At 34.8% G+C, this 17,977-nt stretch overlaps 1 protein-coding gene across 1 annotated transcript; it reads left to right on the plus strand.

The window, feature by feature from the left end:
* The first annotated feature begins 7,682 nt into the window (after nt 1-7,682).
* LOC145616555 (26S proteasome regulatory subunit 6B homolog) lies at nt 7,683-14,490 on the plus strand. Its single transcript, XM_081671302.1, has 6 exons — nt 7,683-8,265; nt 9,778-10,008; nt 10,642-10,800; nt 10,921-11,073; nt 11,309-11,392; nt 14,138-14,490. Exons 1-6 carry the CDS (start codon nt 7,774-7,776, stop codon nt 14,270-14,272), a joined length of 1,254 nt encoding a protein of 417 aa, XP_081527428.1. The 5' UTR covers nt 7,683-7,773; the 3' UTR covers nt 14,273-14,490.
* Nucleotides 14,491-17,977: the final 3,487 nt, after the last annotated feature.

A 17,977-nucleotide genomic window follows, 5' to 3' on the forward strand; every position in this document is an offset into this window, starting at 1 on the left:
TTACTTGGGTCAATTTACAGTTGCTTGTGCTGAGGTCACTGATTTAGGGATTTGATTGTCGGTTATGTCGGAGTATGTGACCAGCGGAACCTTTGATCTAGATTTAGCTAAACTAGCCTGATTTTTTTTACCCAATTTGAATTGCTCGACGGACCGACACCAGGCCGCCAGCCACAGAGTTAACCTGGTGGAGGAAAGATCTTCCAATGTTATTTGGGGTTCAATCCAGCACTTAATAGTTGATTTTCCCGTACTCTTACCCTTGTTGACTTATTCTCGAATGCCCATTAAGTTAGATTATATATTTATATGGGTTTGTGAAAGGTTATGGACAAGTAGAGTAGTTTATCTTACAAAAATAAAAAAAGATAATGCTACATGTAGCCTTTAAAATAGATATTTGACGTTTTGTATGTGTGATTTCCTTCCTCTATTGATTTAACCGTTGACGATGCTCGTGAGCTGAGGTTCTTCATCTTCTTGCTCCAATCTCAAAGTTGCTGATGAGTCTATTTTATATACTTGTATATTTTTATTTCGTGTTTCATGGTCATATTTGTGTTTATTTGAGCTCTAATGAGCTATTTTTATTACTAATATACATTTTCTAGTGTTTTTGTAGAGTTATATTATTTTGTAGAATCTAATATCATATGATCATACCATATCATATCACTAATACTACGTATATAAAGTTGGTCTCAAAGTCAGGCTACGAGACAGCGACACTTGGCATTCCAATTTTTCGCCAAGTGTCGCACCATGTAGACGACATGTAGGTATTATTGTAAGTTGTAACACGTATGATGCTAAGTTGGGGTTGTTAAACATCGCCCTCAAATATCTAACTAACGCCCGCAAAATAAAATAAAATTACGTATTTGTCCTTATAATAACGATTATAATAATAATAATAATAATAATAATAATAATAATAATTTTGCAAAATTAATTTCGTTAGATCTTATGGATAACTATGAAGTACAAGAAACACAACCTTAGACGCTCGTAGAATCGTATGGAATCGGTACGTCGCGATAAATTTTTTAAAAAAATTTGAAACCTAGGAAACGCCTAGTTTTTTAGAATACCCTAGGTTGAAACGCCTAATTTTTTAGAATACCCTAGGCTAAAACGCCTACTTTTTTCGAAACATCCTAGGTTATTCGAAAAAACTAAGCGTTTCATCCTAGGGTATTCTAAAAACTAGGTGTTTCACCTCAAACGCCCAAATTATTCATACAACCACATGGTTGTTCATAGGAACTAGGCGTTTGAGCCTAGGACATGCAGAAAATCTAGGCGTTTGCCGTAAATTTAGAAAATAAAAAAAAAAAAAAAAACATTTTCTCCGTCGGCGACCGACTTCCCTTTGTCCTTACTTGTCATTATCGCGGCTGTGTAGATCGTGAAACCGTAGATAAGGAGTTGGTGGTTAAAAGAGGAGGAGGAGGTGGTGGTGGTGGGTGAGGGGGTAATTTTTTTGATTAAAAAGGGTAAATTTGTAATTTTAGTTTATTTTGTGGGCGTTAGTTAGATATTCGAGGGCGATGTTTAGCTTTCCACATAAAGATGTTGTTTTTTAGAGTTTTATAATTGATATACTTCTAATTGTCATAAATACAAAATTAATTATTCTTTTAAATAAACATCATGTAACCCGATTTTATTTCCATCATAAATTTGTTTCAAAAATTTCTTTAAAAAAAGATCATTTGTAATATACTAGATTAGGCATCGCATGCGATGCACGGTTATAACAATAATTTTTCGGATTTTTTTGTTTGTAATTTGTACGAGTATAAATAATTTAAGCAATATCTAATAAATTGTTAAATCAATAAAGAGTAGTGAAAATCCCAATTCATATAATCTGTAAAAAAAATATACAGGGTAGGAGAAAAGATAATGATTATATATAAGAAAATGAAATAGTCCAACCTTCTTTTAACTTCTCCAATGAAAATTGTGTAATTAGTAAATTTAAATATAAAACCTGTTAGGAAAATATCAAATTAATTAATTTTTCATTTTAAAATTTTATTTATGTTAAAAAAATAATGATGTCATTATTAGTTTTGGCGGGAATTTTATTTAAAATAGATTGACATGTGGATAGTGATGGTATCAGCAGTAATTACTTTAGTTATATTGACAAGGAGTCCAATCGTACCAAACTTCTTGCTTAAACACATTTCCAGTCGCTTACTTAGATTAGATTCTGGATCCTTCTCTCAGGTTCGCCAGGAAGTTGTTGGGCTCATCATGAATTAGGTCGGGGTGGCTGGTGGTTTCGAGATCCCGTAGAAAATGCTTCTTTTATACCTCGGGGCTCTTGGAATCACATCCTGCAGTGGTTGGAAGATTCAATAAGACGAAAGCTTCTTTGCTGGTCGGCGGCCGCTCAACTATTCGAGCGCCCTAAATTAAATGGCTGATCACAATCTATTTGAAATCCATTTTAAAATTTTATTTATGTTAAAAAAAATGATGATGTCATTGCTAGTTTTGGTGGGAATTTTTTTTAAAGATAGGTTGTTATGTGGATAGTGATGATATCAATAGTAATTACTTTAATTATATTTATAGATATTTTTGTCTGAAATTTGAATTATTTTAATCACTAGATTAGTACTCACGCATTGCACGGTGGTGATAAGTAATTTTTTCATATTTCATTTATAACTTTTGCTATTGATAACTTTTTAACACGACTTAGCTCTATTTTGTAAAAATTAAGTTTGTTGTATAAATATTAAAAAAAAAAAAAAAAAAGACAAGTGCATCTATCATATCATTTATATATATATATATATATATATATATATATATATATATATATATATATATATATATATATATATATATATATATATATATATATATATATATATATATATATATATAAATGGTTATAATTTTATGTATAGTAATATTTACTATGTTATTAAAAATATGTTAAAATGGTGGTAAAAAAAATTAAATTTAACATTGCATTATCTAATGAGGTATACGTATACAGTGGAAGCACAACAATATTGATGTCAAACACTCAAAGTCAAGTTTCAGATTTTTACTTTTCATACATACTTGGTCCTAGTTTCTAGCAAGTAAAATGAACGGGCAAATAAAAAAAAATATAAATTTGATGACATCATATGTAAATTTGGAGGGAAGTTTTTTAATGAGAGATTGACACATAATCATTTTAGGAATTGATGACATCAGCATATTTTGTTTTAGTATTAGTTAATAGACACTAGTAGAATAAACGTAATGGCAAGCGGTTCAAACCCCCTAATGGCAAGCGGTTTTGAACCGCATGGGCATAGGGGGCTTGCCATTAGCCATTTAAATGGCAAGCGGTTCAGAACCCTATCCGGGACTCTATTTATAAGAAAAATAATCCGGAAATAGGTAGAATTTGATAAGGAATAAAACTCCACGCTGTCGCCGCAAAACCACTTTGTCACTTGGCGACAAGCTCTGTTGCGTGGCGAACAAGGCTTGTCACGTAGCGACAGGCCTGTCGTTTGGCGACAGTCTGGTTTTCACGCGCTTTTCACGCGGAGTCCAATTGATAATCAAATTTGATTTTTGGAGTTCGTACGAAAGCTGAAATAGCATTTTTCATAAAATAATAGTTTATTCCAAATAAAACTTATCAAAATAAAATTATTAATTCTAACTCTATTAGGATTTAGAAGAATCTTCTAGAGAATTCTAGAAGGCTATAATTAATCCTAGTAATTTTAGGAATAATAATTAACATTGGGCCCTCCTCTAGATCATTGGGCCGTATGTAAAGATCAAACCGGACCCAGTTTAGTATTTTGGCCATAACTTCCTCATTATTTATCGGAATTGGGCTTATAATATATTGTTGGAAAGCTCTTTGCAAGCCCCATCCAACTACACTATTATTGGACCCTTATCATGGACCAAACTAAACTGGATTGGCTATTTTCATAAAATAGAGCTGTTTTCGGAAACAGAAAGAAAGATTTTTAATAAAAACTAACCGCAACACTTGACTTTTCACACTTTCACTTCATTCGATTAAGGTTCAACGCGAAAGGTATTCATCATTGAGTTTAGTTTTGGGGAGACACAAATGGGTGTCTACACAAGTCCATTTGTGTTTCCACAAATCTTTCATTGGCAACGTCTATATATTAGACCTGGCAAATGGGTCATTCGGGTCGGGTCTGAGTCGGGTCACTTTCGGGTTGGGTCATTTCGGGTCGACTAACATTCGGGTTGGGTATGGGTCGAGTCTGGTCGATTCAGGTTTCGGGTCAACTTCGGGTCAGGAATCGGGTCAAGTTCGGGTCGGGTCAATTTCGGGTCGGGTATGTTCGGGTTGGGTAAATTTCGGGTCAAGTATGTTCGGGTCATATTCGGGTCAGGTCAAAATCTGTTCGGGTCATGTTTGGGTTGTTTCATTTGTGAATCAAGCTCAAATCAATAATTTTATACGTTGCATATATTTTGTTATAGTTTTAACAACACTACCAATTTAGTTTATGAGCTTATCTACGACTAAAGATGAACAATTTGAGTTATTTTTGGTACAAAACATTTTAAGTTCAATTATAAGGTAATTTTAGTTCATGTCATTTCAGGTATTGGGTCTGTTCGGGTCAAACAATTCGGGTGAATATTGGGTCGGGTCAACTTCGGGTCGGGTCAGTTCGGGTGTCGGGTCAACTCCATTTTGGGTCGGGTCAATTTCGGTTTCGGGTCACTTTCGGGTCAATGTTTTTGGGTCAATTCCAGGTCATGGGTCGGGTCATCGGGTCGGGGTCATGATTGCCAGGTCTATATATAACAATGGTCTTCCTACGATAGATGCTTTTCCTTCTTTATTGCATAATGTACCAAGTGTTGAAAGATGCTTTTGTAAATTACCACCCCAAAATGTACCATGTGTTGAAATAACCACCCATTTTTGTTGAAATTAAAAATTACCACCCATATTTTACAAAGTCGTAGGTTTTGCCACCCCGACTTATACTCCGGCCAGTTTTTCGAGCATGGCCCTACAATTTAATTATGAAGAACCCTAATTTCCAATTCAAGTCAAATTGAATGAATAAAATACATTCCAAACAACAAATTTCATGTAACTTGAATTCTACTTCATCAAACATTGAAAAATAACACAAAAATATATAACAATTAAGTGTGTTCTTCAATTACTTTGTTGTACAAATTGGTGTAAAAAAATTTAAGTGCGTTCTTTAAAGGATTCACTTGTCAATTTGCAAAACTTGGTGTAAAAATTGGTAGAATTTGTGGGAAAAATACAAAATTTTAAGTTTGGGAGTAGTTTGTGAAACGAGGAAATAAATCGAGAAACAACTTTTATAAAAACCAAAAAACAGCCGTTATGTGGGTCCCATGCTCGGAAAACTGCTCGGAGTATAGGTCGGGGTGGTAAAACCTACATGTTTTGTAAAATATGGGTGGTTATTTTTAATGTAAAAAAAATTTGGGTGGTTATTTCAATACATGATACATTTTGGGGTGGTAATTTACAAAAATCCTAAACCTAATTCCACTTAAATTAAAAGAAAAGAATTTATGAAAGGACGATATTTGCCGAACGACGATTACTCCTAAATTGGAAACTGGCCGGACGAGTAACAAAGTGTGTAAAATAGGGCCATATTAACCCCGATTCACGATTACTGATACTATGGATGATGATTCGAATGATGGAGGATGAAAGGAGGATTAAGTTAAAAAAATTCCTTTAAAGCTCTTCAAATTGTTCTTTGGCATCGTTAGTTCATGAAGTTATCGGGGTTAATAATTATTTTTTTTTCTTAAAATTACAAAATTACACATTAAGGGTTCTTTGATATTGTTGTGGGTGTTTTTTTTTTTTTTTTTTTTTTTTTTTGTTTTTTTTTTCCTTTCAAAATCATATGATATACTACTTCCGTCTTTTAAAGTTCGACTCACTTACTATTCATGTGGTCAAATTAAAAATAACTTTGACCACATTTTATGATTTATACAATCAAAATAAATTAATAAGTTTGATCTTATTAGATTCCCCTCATGATAAAAATTTTCAAATATCAACTTTTTAAAAAATTTACTTATATATAGCCAAAGTTATTATTTGTCAAAGATATTCATTGGAGACCGTGAAAATGCAAAGTGAGTTGAACTTTCAGAAACGGAGGCCAGAAGAAGTATATAATGAGTTTAAAATTTGCCAAACTAATCAAAATTCTGATAATTTTGAAAAATGACAATAAAAAAGTAAAAATACCTTTTTTAGTATTCGTGATTTTGATTTTTTTTGTTCTTTTTTTTAAAAATGAAAACAAAAAACGATGTCAAACAAAGGGTATCTGGTTATTTATTTTTTGCTTGCACTACAAACTACCAATACCCAAATCTAATCTAATCTAATATATATATAAAGGGGAGTTTTTTCCCGAGTTTTTAGAGAGCCACGTAGGATCTAATTTTCTCGGTGCGCCATGTAGGATTATAATTCTTAGTAGTAGCCAATCAAATAAGAGATTATTAATTTCTTTTAGAATTAAATAATTCAAATGTCACGTAAGCAAAATTGGCGAATGAGATTTTTAAATGTAAATTAATTAAATATTAAATATTATCTTTTAATATTAGGAATTTTATTTAAATATGTAACAAATTTTAGCTCATAAATACAAAAAAGAAAAAAAAAATAATCAAACAAACTGTGAGTTTTTCCCCGAGTTTTTAGAGAGCTACGCAGGATCTTATTTTCTTAGTGCGCCATGTAGGACTATAAATTTAGGTTGTAGCCAATTAAATAAGAGATCATTAATTTATTTTACAATCAAATAATTCAAATGTCACGTAAGCAAAATTGACAAATGAGATTTAAAAGTTTAAATTAATTAAGGGTAATGCTATACATAGCCCTTAGGGCTATATATAAGCATTAAGTTTACTCTAGGAAAATGTATAAAGTTGGGAATTCATGACAAAAACACGAGCAAATCGGTGTAATTAGTGTGTTTTTGTCATGATTTTTTAAATTTTAACAATTTTCTAGAGTAAATTAAATGCTTATATGTAGCCCTAAGGGCTATGTATAACATTTTCCTTTTTTTATAAAATATTTTTCATATTTATGTGATTAAAATTGTTATTATATTAGTTTTAAAATATTAGATAAAATTGTATTTATGAGCTAAAATTTGTTATATATTTAAATAAAAGTCCTAATATCAGTGTTTCAAAAAAAAAAGTCCTAATATCAAAAGATAATATTTAATATTTAATTAATTTAAATTTAAAAATCTCATTCGCCAATTTTGCTTACGTGGCATTTGAATTATTTAATTCTAAAAAAATTAATAATCTCTTATCTAATTGGCTACTACTAAGATTTATAATCCTACATGGCGCACTGAGAAGATTAAATCCTACGTGGCTCTCTAAAAACTCGGGAAAAAACTCCCCATTTAATTAATGGAAAATGCTATACATAGCCGGATGCACGGGTTTCATCTACTGGTATATATTTTGATGATTATACCCTTAGTTAAATATTCCTTTTTTTTTTTGAAACACTTAGTTAAATATTCCTTTTTTTTTTTTGAAACACTTAGTTAAATATTCCTTGTTTACCGTCTTATACAGAGTATATAAACTCTACATCTCTCTCGGTCTCTCCTCTAACCAGAACAATTTCTTCGGCAATACTCCAAACCCTCACTGCATTTTCTCTCTCCTGCAAATCATTCAAACAACTCAACAATGGCGGCATCAACCATGGTGCTCGACCCCAAACCCACCCCACCACCATCCGAACCACCAGCAACAATCTCATGGACATCATCGGAAGATTCTTCCTCCCCAGAAGAAGAAGATCTTTACGGCCGATTGAAATCCCTAGCACGCCAAATCGAATTCAAGGAAATCCAAGAAGAATACGTCAAAGACGAACTCAAAAACCTCAAACGAGAGCATCTTCGAGCTCAAGAAGAGGTCAAACGGATTCAATCTGTGCCTCTTGTTATTGGGCAGTTTATGGAGATGGTTGATCAGAATAATGGGATTGTTGGGTCTACTACTGGGAGTAATTACTATGTCAGGATTCTTAGTACGATTAATCGTGAGTTGCTTAAGCCTTCTGCTTCGGTTGCGCTTCACCGACATTCGAATGCGCTTGTTGATGTTCTTCCTCCTGAAGCCGATTCGAGTATCTCGCTTTTGAGTCAGTCTGAGAAGCCTGATGTTAGTTATAATGTGAGTTTTCTCTCTGTTAGGGTTTTGATTCTAGGTTTTTGGGTTATTGAATTTTAGGGTTTTTTGAATTTGATGTGTTTTGTTCAAGATTTGGGATTGTGGGTTATTGATTTGGTGATTTGTTTTGGTTGAATTGTGCTCTTGGAGTAAAATTGTGAATTTGGTAATTTAAATTAGGGGTTTGGTAATTGTTGATTTTGAAATATTTGTTTTTTTTTTTTTTTTTTACTTTGAAAGAATTTTATTCTGTAATTGGAGTTTGATTTTGTGCTTCTTGATGCATGTATGAAGGGGACTTTTTGTTGGTGATAAATTGTGAATTTAGTAAAGAAAACGAGGGTCTTTAAAATTAAGGGTTTTGTTTTCTGTATTTTGATGGTATATTATGTATGAGAACTGAAATGGGTTGTTAGTTTTGAAGTTTAATGTGAGAAAGGTGAACTTTTGGGAGCATAGCGCCATAGCTGCATATTTAGTTGTAACTTTTAAGGTTGGTGAATGATTAGTACTAGTATAAATGGTAGTAATAGGTGATAAAATGATTATCTGAAGCAATAAAGATTCATCTACTGTATTGTAATGCCTGACAGTATTCCCATACTTTTTAGTGTGTGGGACATGTCCGATATCTTGAAAAGTACTATCTTTAGGGAATAATGCTGTTAAACCTGTATCGATTGATCTGCCATGAGGACATGCCCACGAATTTTGTTATATTGGAAGATTTGTTTTGCATACATGGTAGATTTGTACCTGATAGCATCATACAATTGTTTAGTAATGCTCTATCCTATTACTATCTATTGTTCCTTGTATGCATAGTTAGTGCTTTAACAAATACCTAGAAAGGTCATAACCTCTGGCTAGGGTGCATTAGTGTGTTACAATGTCTGTTGTTATGTTTCATTCCATGTTGGCAACTCTTTACTTCTATCTATTCTGTAGTTCATCTCAAAGGTGTTGTATAGATATGAATTTTTCAGTCCCATACTCTTGAGTAATTAATTTACGGCATTTAGCATTTAGTTTTGGATTTGAGATTTCACTAGCTGTTTGATATTAGTTTTGTAATGAATCGAAAATTAAATTAAAGAATGCATAAAATATTTTCGTATACAGCTTGTTTGGTAACTCAAAGTGTTTATTTAAGCTTTCTTATTGGATTGCCTGCACTTCTTTCTATCTTGGTAGCAAGGACAATTATAATGTTGAAGCTGCATTGTGTTTATTACAGTGTGCATCTATTTTTGCTTGTGTTCTGTGAATTTACTTTTCCTGATGTTCGTTAGATGGTTCATTGCTGACTTATCCTTTTTTTCTTTTATGTGTTTGGGGATTATTTGGTTGTAAGGGTTTTGAAATAGTTGTGTTGTAGTGCATCATTTGTTGGTCATTGTTCAAAGCTCACTTCAACATATATCAGATTGTTATTTTACACAACTATGTTCATCGATCTTTGAGTCTCTTGTGAATCTATGTTTCTTAATGCTCTTCTGGCAATAACTTTGTCAGGACATTGGAGGATGTGACATTCAAAAGCAGGAAATTCGTGAAGCAGTTGAGCTGCCTTTGACTCATCATGATTTGTACAAGCAAATTGGTATTGATCCTCCCAGGGGAGTTTTGCTCTATGGCCCTCCTGGTACTGGAAAGACAATGCTTGCAAAGGCTGTTGCCAATCATACTACTGCTGCCTTCATTAGAGTTGTTGGTTCTGAGTTTGTTCAGAAGTATCTGGGTGAGGTATGTCTTTCCCAACTTTTATTCCCTTTTTCGCTCTCTCTAAAATTTTGTAGGTGGGTATTTATATACTCTATAATTTTATTTTCTTTCCATGTATCATATTTTATTTTCATGTGTTGTAATTAGCATCTTCTACTTTATACTAACCTTAGCATCATCCCAAATTCTCTAAAGAGACTGTTAATTACGCTGGGTAAGAGACATAATATATGCAGCCTTTTCTTTAGAGATATTGACTATTAGAAGAAGATACATTATTATTAACATAAACTACAAAACTTAGGCTTTTCATTTCAGCTCAATGGTCCATCTTTGATGTTTGCCAAGCGTAAGGTTTGGACACTTCACTATTGTCTAAAGAGGAGGAAATTAATGCTTTTCACCTATACATATATTGATACATGTATAACATAAGAAAGTATCCTTGTATCCCCTGTCTAATCATATCGTTGGACACTCACATTCAACTTTGCATTTTTTTCTTGCTAGACCTTCAGGACCTATATCTGTTTCTTTAACTTTTTTCTTATTTTAAAAAAAATCTTATATTTAAGCAGAATGTTTTAATTAATATTTTTTTAATTGAATCATGTTGAATTTTTTTACTGAATTGTTCTGTTTTGTTTAATGTAGGGTCCTAGAATGGTCCGTGATGTATTTCGCCTTGCTAAAGAGAATGCACCTGCAATTATTTTCATTGACGAGGTAGATGCTATTGCTACTGCTAGATTTGATGCTCAGACTGGTGCTGATAGGGAGGTTCAGCGTATCCTTATGGAACTTTTGAATCAGGTATTATTCAAAGAGCATATAAGCTATACAGATGTGTCTGCTCCTATAAAGATGGAATGTATAATTCTATGTTGCCATCCCCTGTATTGTATATATGTTAAATTTTTGCTGCTCCTGTAGATGGATGGGTTTGACCAAACCGTGAACGTCAAGGTTATCATGGCAACTAATCGAGCTGACACTCTTGACCCTGCATTGCTACGTCCTGGAAGACTGGACAGGAAAATTGAGTTTCCTTTGCCTGATAGACGACAAAAGAGGCTTGTTTTTCAGGTGCACTATGATCCTATCTTTCCAGCTACCATTTCCTTATTCCCCTTTTTTTTTTCTTTTGTGGGGGGGGGGGGGGGGGGGGGAGTTATGGGGATGCTTAAAACCTTTATTTATTAATTTTTCTCTCCTGTAAAATTTTTTATATTGACATTAAGGGCTGCGTTGCTTCTTTCATGTTCCAGTGGTCTATTACTCTATATGCATAAATTTATTATCTGCCCACATTTTCTTCCAGGTTTGTACTGCCAAGATGAACTTGAGTGATGAAGTTGACTTGGAGGATTACGTCTCACGCCCAGACAAGATTAGTGCTGCTGAGGTTAGTAGTATGATGTATTTTGTGCCTGTGTTTGATTTGTCTGTTCTATGACCACTTTGCATATTTCATCAGTATGTATTAGTTGAGAATAAGATTATATCTGAATTTATTCTCTTGATTGTGTCGAAGGTAAGATTTTAATCCTTATTGTATCAGTCTTAACTTCCCCAGTTGTTGAATTTATGTCTTGTTGTGGGTTCTCGTTCCTGGCTTGATTTTTTGGAAGACACACTTGCGTGGACCTAAATGTTCTACTGTCTATTGTGTTGACTCCAGTTAGAAATTGCTGTTGTCCTCATGGTTGCTTGTTCAATATAGCTAAAAGTCGGACAAAGATGCCAATATTTTCTGTCCTGGAAAATTGCTTTTTGGTCCACGCTTATAGAGCAGCATCATTTAGTATTGGGTGAGGGAGGAAAGTGATGCAGTGTGTTTCATATTATTAGATCCATATCTCCATATATTCCTGAAAAGAAACTCACTGGGACATGGTAATCATCACTGGCTAGAAATCTGGTCCATTGATTTTCTTTATGGAACCGTGATCATTCAAATTTATCTATTACCTTTGTTTGACTTACTTGATATAAATTCATAATATAAAAAAACTTTGAATAGATGAGTGGGTGTTAGAAATGTTTTAAAAGATGGTGGGTGTAAGATGAATTAAGAGAGAGTGTAAAAAGTCGGGTAGGTGTAATAAAGTATGAGAGAATACAGAGAAAAAGGTGTAAATCTGGAAGGGCTATGATGGTAAATATAGTATGACAAAAATGATATAAAATTATGTGTGTTTAAAAAAATTTCAATGTAAAGTGAGAAGAACAACTAAAACAGACGTAGTATTATGCAATCATGTGTAATATAAATTCTGGATCTTCAATTATTGTAGATCTTATTGGGATGGAAATCTAAGCACAATTTCTGCCAGCCAAGAAACTCGTTCTTGGCTTCATCGTTGATATCTTTTTTACAGTAACTGCAACACTCATTAGCCCCTGTAAATTGATTGTGCTGTACTTAATGATGCATAAGGTTGCTCACATTTGGGTTATTGAGCTGCTCACAAAAAAATAAATCAGGCCTGATGTTTAAGTTTGAAATGGGGTATCGATTCACTCGATCTTGCTATCTAGTACCAAGCCACCAATTAGTCTTAATCATAGACTTGGCTCACAGATGAAGGGGACAAGGTTTCTTGATCCACCCCTCTCCTCTCCCTTGCCCAAAGTTTAACTTTTTTCTCTGGGTGCAGTTGCCCCTGTGAATTTTGCAGCCTATACTTCCTCTCACACACTAGTTATTGGCCTTTTGGAAATTGGGTTTTCTGACTATATCTTTATCCTGTTATTTTTTTACTTTTTTAGCCCTGCCACTTGGCTTTCCTTGTAAGGATTCAAAACTAGAGTTTACTTGTTGACTGGTTTAGTCATGTGGAAGTTGCATGTGTGTGTGGTCTAATGTCTGACAGTAGCTGGTGGCTGTCAGACTGGTGTTGGTGCTGGATTGAGGCTGAGGCTGTAGCAGGAAGAAGCTTAAGGTCAATCTTTCTGTGTAGCTAGCTTGTTTTAGGCCAAAAAAAGGGCTTTGTGTCACTTGATATTGCTATCCAGCACCAATTGGCCTTCGTCCATAGACCTCTGGCTTAAAGAAGAAGAGGACTATAAGGCCTTTCAATTTTTTTCTCTGGAGGCAGTTTCCCCTGTAGATTTTACAGCCTATGTATCCTCTCACACAGCACTTGTTGGCCTTTTGGAAATTGGGTTTGAGCGCTCACTTGGTTTTCTTTGTAAAGATAAGTAGGATGTGTAGTGTGGACTAGTAGCTAGTGGATGTCAGACTGATGTTTTGAGGCTGCTTGTTGGTCTAGGGAAATGGCTACTAGATCTATTTTGGTTATGAAACTTAGGAATTATAGTTCAGATCTCCGTGTTTGCTGTTTATCTTCTTCTTGGTGAAGGTAATGGCTTTTGTCCAGTTAATTTACAACAGAAATTTGAGAAATTCTTTACTATCTCTGATCTTTAAAGCAGAGGCCAAACTACTTCTAAAGCTTTGGGTCTATTTACCTTGTGTAATTGGTGTATAATGATAACAACTGGCTACTTATAATTTGACTTAAACATATTTCTCATCCTTATAATCTACAAATTTGCCAACAAATATGGAGCAGAAAAAGATATTTAAAGTTAAAATGGTGTGTCACTCTGTTTTTAGCAAACTTGCATTTTGAAAGATGGAAGTATCATTTATGTTTGTGATATCTTTATCCTCATTGAGACTTTCCTTCTCATCCTGACACTTTCATGGCAACTCTTTTATGACTTTCTAGCTTTGAAATGGGCAAAAGTCAGTAAGTTTGTGTGAATTTTGCTTAATTCTGGACATCTGGTTGATAGGGTAGAAAGAACAGGTATCTTTGAAAAAATAGTGAGAGGTACTGGACGATTGAAGCAAAATTGCTCTGAGATTATAAGGCTGGATATTGATGCCAATTTCGGAAGGATACAATAGAAATTGCTAACATTAAGTTGCTGACATTTGGTTTGACATGGATGAAACAATCATTTTGGGAAGTTAGATAGATAAGCTCTATAACAGCTTTAATGTAATTCAATACAATCTAGTCTATGTTTTAATTCAATGATTTTACTTGATCTCCTATACAAAAATTTGGTCGCCCTGTCTCCTACCTAATAATGCATGTAAAAGACTGTCTAAAGTTTACCTTATGAATTCTTGCAGATCACTGCTATTTGCCAAGAAGCTGGAATGCATGCAGTCCGCAAAAACAGATATGTTATTTTGCCAAAGGATTTCGAAAAGGGTTATCGATCCAATGTGAAGAAGCCTGATACAGACTTCGACTTCTACAAGTGATAATCCCAAGTGTAGCCAAGATCGATCATCTAATTTCATGGTTTTATATTGTTAAGAGACATGTACGATATGGTTCTAAGAGTTATTTATTAATTGGGACCTACAGTTAACATTTTATTTAGAGTAATGACTTGAAACAATGTTAAACTTTCACTCACTTTTGTTTATCCTCTTTTTACTTGTATGTTGTGACTTGTAATCTTTAAGTTTCATTCTTTTATGTGTTTTCTCTCTTTATCCTCCTTCCCTGCACACCAACGATTCCCAACTTCTTGTATGAACTATATGCTCCAACTGAAAGCAGTCTCTCTGGTATCCACTGTGACAGACTTATCCTCTGAATTTGTGATTTTCTATCTCATTCCAACATAAACTTCACAATACTAATGTTCTGAGAATTTGTTGTTCCTTTCATGGAGCTGTGGATTGTGTTCAACTGTTTTCTGTTTTGTGATTATTCGTACTTGATTGAAGTTGCCATATTTTGTCTTCTAAATTTTGTTGATATATCTAAGAAAAGGAGATAGAATGAAAGTGAAGAAATTGCATTGATTGGAAAGTACTAAAGTGAGCAAATCCCAATGCTTTGCTATGTAAAACAAACCAGTTTCTGGCCTATATGCAACATCCAAAGATGGATTAGATGCTTATGAGTTATGACAAAAGATCATCAACTACTCTGTAAAGGCTATTTTTCCCTTTTCTATTTTCATACTGTATTGAATCCAAAATGGTCTTATAATATCACATTTATATATTTTTCCTTTATTTTCACAAATATTTGAACTTTTTATGATTAAAATTGTCACGAAATAATTTTCCTTAGCTTCTATTAGAGTATGAGAAATATATTTATACAACCTAACAAGAGAATAGGGCTCATAAGATAGGCCCGTTAGCTATACAATATACACAATATATAGGCCCTAATACCCTCCTCCACCCCTCGAGTTGGAGCATGCAAATTACAAATGCCCAACTTGCCAAGTAAATACACAAATTGATTTTTACGTAGTGCCTTAGTGAATATATCTGCTAGTTGATCAGTTGTCTTCACATAAGATGGACTAATAACACCTTCCTGGATTGCATCTCGAACATAATGACAATCAACCTCAATATGTTTAGTACGTTCGTGGAAGACCGGGTTCTGCACAATATATAATGCGGACTGACTATCACAAAACAAGCTCATCGCACGGGGATGTAAGACTCCCAAGCTAAGAAGTAGAGCCTTCAACCAGTTTAACTTGTCAGTGATTTTAGACATCGAACGATACTCTGCCTCTGCAGAAGATTTAGCCACAGTGTCTTGCTTCTTAGTATTCCAAGAAATAAGAGAACCACCAAGAAATACCAACCAACCAGAATTCGATTGCCTCGTCAAAGGACAACTAGCCCAATCCGAGTCACACCAACCTGCAATGTGTAAATCACAATCTGAACTCAATAGGATACCTTGACCTGGACAACCTTTCAAATAACGTACTGTACGGAGGGCGGCCTCCCAATGATCCTGTCGTGGTTGTTGCATAAATTGAGATAAAATATGCACCACATAAGCCAAATTAGGTCTAGTAAAAGACAAATAGATCAAACGACCCACAAGTGGCCGATACATTTCAAGATCAGAAAAAAGAGGTGACTTTGATTTAGCTAGAGTATGATTCTGCTCAATAGGAGTACCTGCAGGACGGGCCCCTAGCAAACCAGACTCTGCAATAATATCAAGTGTATATTTCCGTTAACATAAATATATGCCTTTCGGACTCCGTGCGACCTCAATACCAAGAGAGTACTTCAATAAACCCAAATCTTTCATATGAAGACAATCACTCAAATATGATTTGAATTATGTAATCGCAGAAGAATCATTACCAGATATTACTAAGTCATCAACATACACCAGAACACTAAGTTGAATAGACCCAGTTTGCAGAGTAAAGAGAGAGTAATCAAAGTACGATTGCAAAAATCTGTACCATTTCAAAGATGTGGCCAATTTAGAAAACCAACAAGGAGGGGCTTGTCGAAGACCATACAATGACTTCTGAAAACGACACACCATACCAGGCTTAAGTGTCATGAAACCCAGGGGGAGGCTTCTATAAAGCTCCTCATCAAGATCACTATGAAGGAATGCATGGTGGACATCCATTTGATGCAATTCCCAATTTTTAACAACAGCAATAGCAAGAAAAGCACAAACAGTTACCATTTTAGCAACGGGAGCAAAAGTCTTGTTATAATCAATACCCTCAACCTGATAATTACCGAATATAACAAGATGAGCCTGCAATCTTTCAAGTGTACCATCGGAACTAAGCTTGATCTTGTACACCCATCTACACCAAAAAACTTTCTTGCCTGGAGGTAATTGTTCCATGACCCACGTTTCATTATTTTCCAATGCAGATATTTCTTTTTGCATCGCCTCTCTCCAACCTGCATCTTGCATTGCCTCCTTGAAGTTGAGGGGCTCAACTGTCGTATCTATAGCTGCAATAAATACACGATGCCGCATAGAAAATTTATCACAATTCACAAAATGTGCTAAAGGATAAGGAGTACCTGAAGAGCTCGGAGAAGATGGTGAACTAGGAATAGATGGACTCAAGAGAGATATAGTATGTGCAACGTAATCACGATGCTGAAGGAATTATGTCTTCGATAAGTGCAATTACTAGATATGTCAAGGATCACTATGGAAATAATAAGTTCGTTCTTTTGGGTCGTCATTGTTTGGTGCTAGATATGACAAATGATCTTTGGGCTAGTTAAATAGTCCAAAGCTCAATAGAATGAATCCTATGAGGTCACACAACAAGGGTATTGGGTTAAACAAGTAATGGGCTTCATGAGATTATGACATACCATGTTGAATGTTGGGCTAGAGTAGTTTGTTTAGGATAAGGTGTTTAGGCTTGACATGGACTCTTATTTAGAGATATGATCGATAAATAAGATTCATGCCTAGGGTTGCAGTAAGTCATAATTAACTTACAGTGAATTTGACATCAAGGCAACCAAGTTCCAAAACTCTAAACAATCTCCTCACCTAACGGTTCTCCCCTCTCCCCTCACGTCTGTACGTCCGGCGCCCCCTCGTGGGGGCTCGTGGTGTTCATCGTGGTGGTTCATGGTTTGTTCGTGTCTCTCTTCTCCGTTGAAGGTTGATTAAAGCGTTCAATCACAACTAACTAGCATTAGTGGAGGTTCAACTTGTGCCTGTGGACCAAGTAGGGAAATCACGCTTGGGGTTCTTTATCTCCCATTGTTCTTGCTCGATCGCACGTGGAATCACGCTTCAAAGGTACAATCATATGTTCTTTATGTGTTATGCATTAGATCTTGGGATTAGGTACTATATGAATATGATTCATGTTTTTCCGCAATTAGTACCTATAAACTCTGACAGATGCCACCCTGGAAGATGTTGTGGTCTTTGACCACGACCCATGTCAATAGGATAAGAAGAAGAAGAACTTGACGAAGGTTGAGTGTTGTTGGCAGCAGGCACCACGGGCTGCTCGTGGCCGTGGCTGGCAGAAGGTGCCACGGGCTGGCTTGCCATCAGTTGTAGCAGCAGCATCAATAGCAACAGCAGGCGTAGCAATAGATGGCAAAGCAGCAACAACATCAAAAGTTGCGGCAGTAGGGCTGCTTGGGACGTGGACAAGATTAAGGTCAAGGGAGCCCTCCCTG

Source organism: Chenopodium album, chromosome 26, assembly GCF_948465745.1.
Source record: "Chenopodium album chromosome 26, dcCheAlbu1.1, whole genome shotgun sequence".
In the NCBI taxonomy this organism is placed as follows: domain Eukaryota; kingdom Viridiplantae; phylum Streptophyta; class Magnoliopsida; order Caryophyllales; family Amaranthaceae; genus Chenopodium; species Chenopodium album.